At 46.2% G+C, this 883-nt stretch overlaps 1 protein-coding gene across 1 annotated transcript in view; it reads right to left on the bottom strand.

Annotated features, from left to right (window-relative positions):
• The window catches only part of lig1 (ligase I, DNA, ATP-dependent), a 43,209-nt gene that overhangs the window by 25,249 nt on the left and 17,077 nt on the right, over positions 1-883 (bottom strand). Inside the window, exon 19 of the mRNA XM_025052454.1 lies at positions 346-471. Within this exon, the coding sequence (XP_024908222.1) occupies positions 346-471 (126 nt within the window). The remainder of the gene's footprint in view (positions 1-345; positions 472-883) is intronic.

Here is an 883-nt window from a genome sequence, read left to right on the forward strand (position 1 = left end):
TCGTCCTCCTGCCACAGTGACAGAGGTATCTTTCTCCACCTTGCAGGCCCAGGGCAACGCAGCGGTGCTATTAATCTTGAAAAGAATAAGCACAAACATCATTCAGAGACGCCGCGCATTCATGCATATACACACACACACACACACAGGCGAACACACACACGGTGAGTCACACACAGCAGCAATACCTCACGCTCAAGGAACACAGCCGTCAGGTACAGGCATATGTTCACCGCCAAAAAAAAAAAACACGTGAGGGAAAAACAAACAGTCCCAGTTCGCTGTCACCCTTCACAAGCCCCACCCCCCCCACACACACTGACACACACACACTGACACACACACCTGTGCGCGCTCGCCGTCGTACTTGTACTCGCACGTGAACGCCGCCTCGTCAAACTTCTTCAGCACCTCGCCCACGCCCTTTGTGGGGTGAGCCAGCATGGGTCTGAGGGGGACTCCTGGTGGAGGGAGGGAAAAATAAGAAGAATTATTAATAAAAAAAAAAACAAAAAAAAAATTTTAAAAAAGTTGTTTAAACAGGAACTAAAAGTATAAAAAAAATAAAGACGTGTAAAAAAAAATTAAATATCGCAAAACTTTGTTTTTTTTACAATGCTGTATTGATATTCTACAGCACTGTATCGGGGTTTTTTTTTGTATATTAAAAAAGCTACAACTGCTAATAACCATAAAGCTAAGTGTAAGCATCAGCATCAGCATCATCATCATCAGCAGCATCAGCGGTGGTGTTGTTGTGGCCTCCAGGTGAGGGTGGAGACGCAGATCTCGGAGGAAACCCTGAGGCTGTGAAATTAGCTTCGATGACACGTTACCTCAACCTCGGCAGCTTCACGCCCACAGACGTCTGTGTGACACGGAG

This window comes from Cynoglossus semilaevis, chromosome 20, assembly GCF_000523025.1.
Source record: "Cynoglossus semilaevis isolate Cse_v1.0 chromosome 20, Cse_v1.0, whole genome shotgun sequence".
Taxonomy (NCBI): Eukaryota; Metazoa; Chordata; class Actinopteri; order Pleuronectiformes; family Cynoglossidae; genus Cynoglossus; species Cynoglossus semilaevis.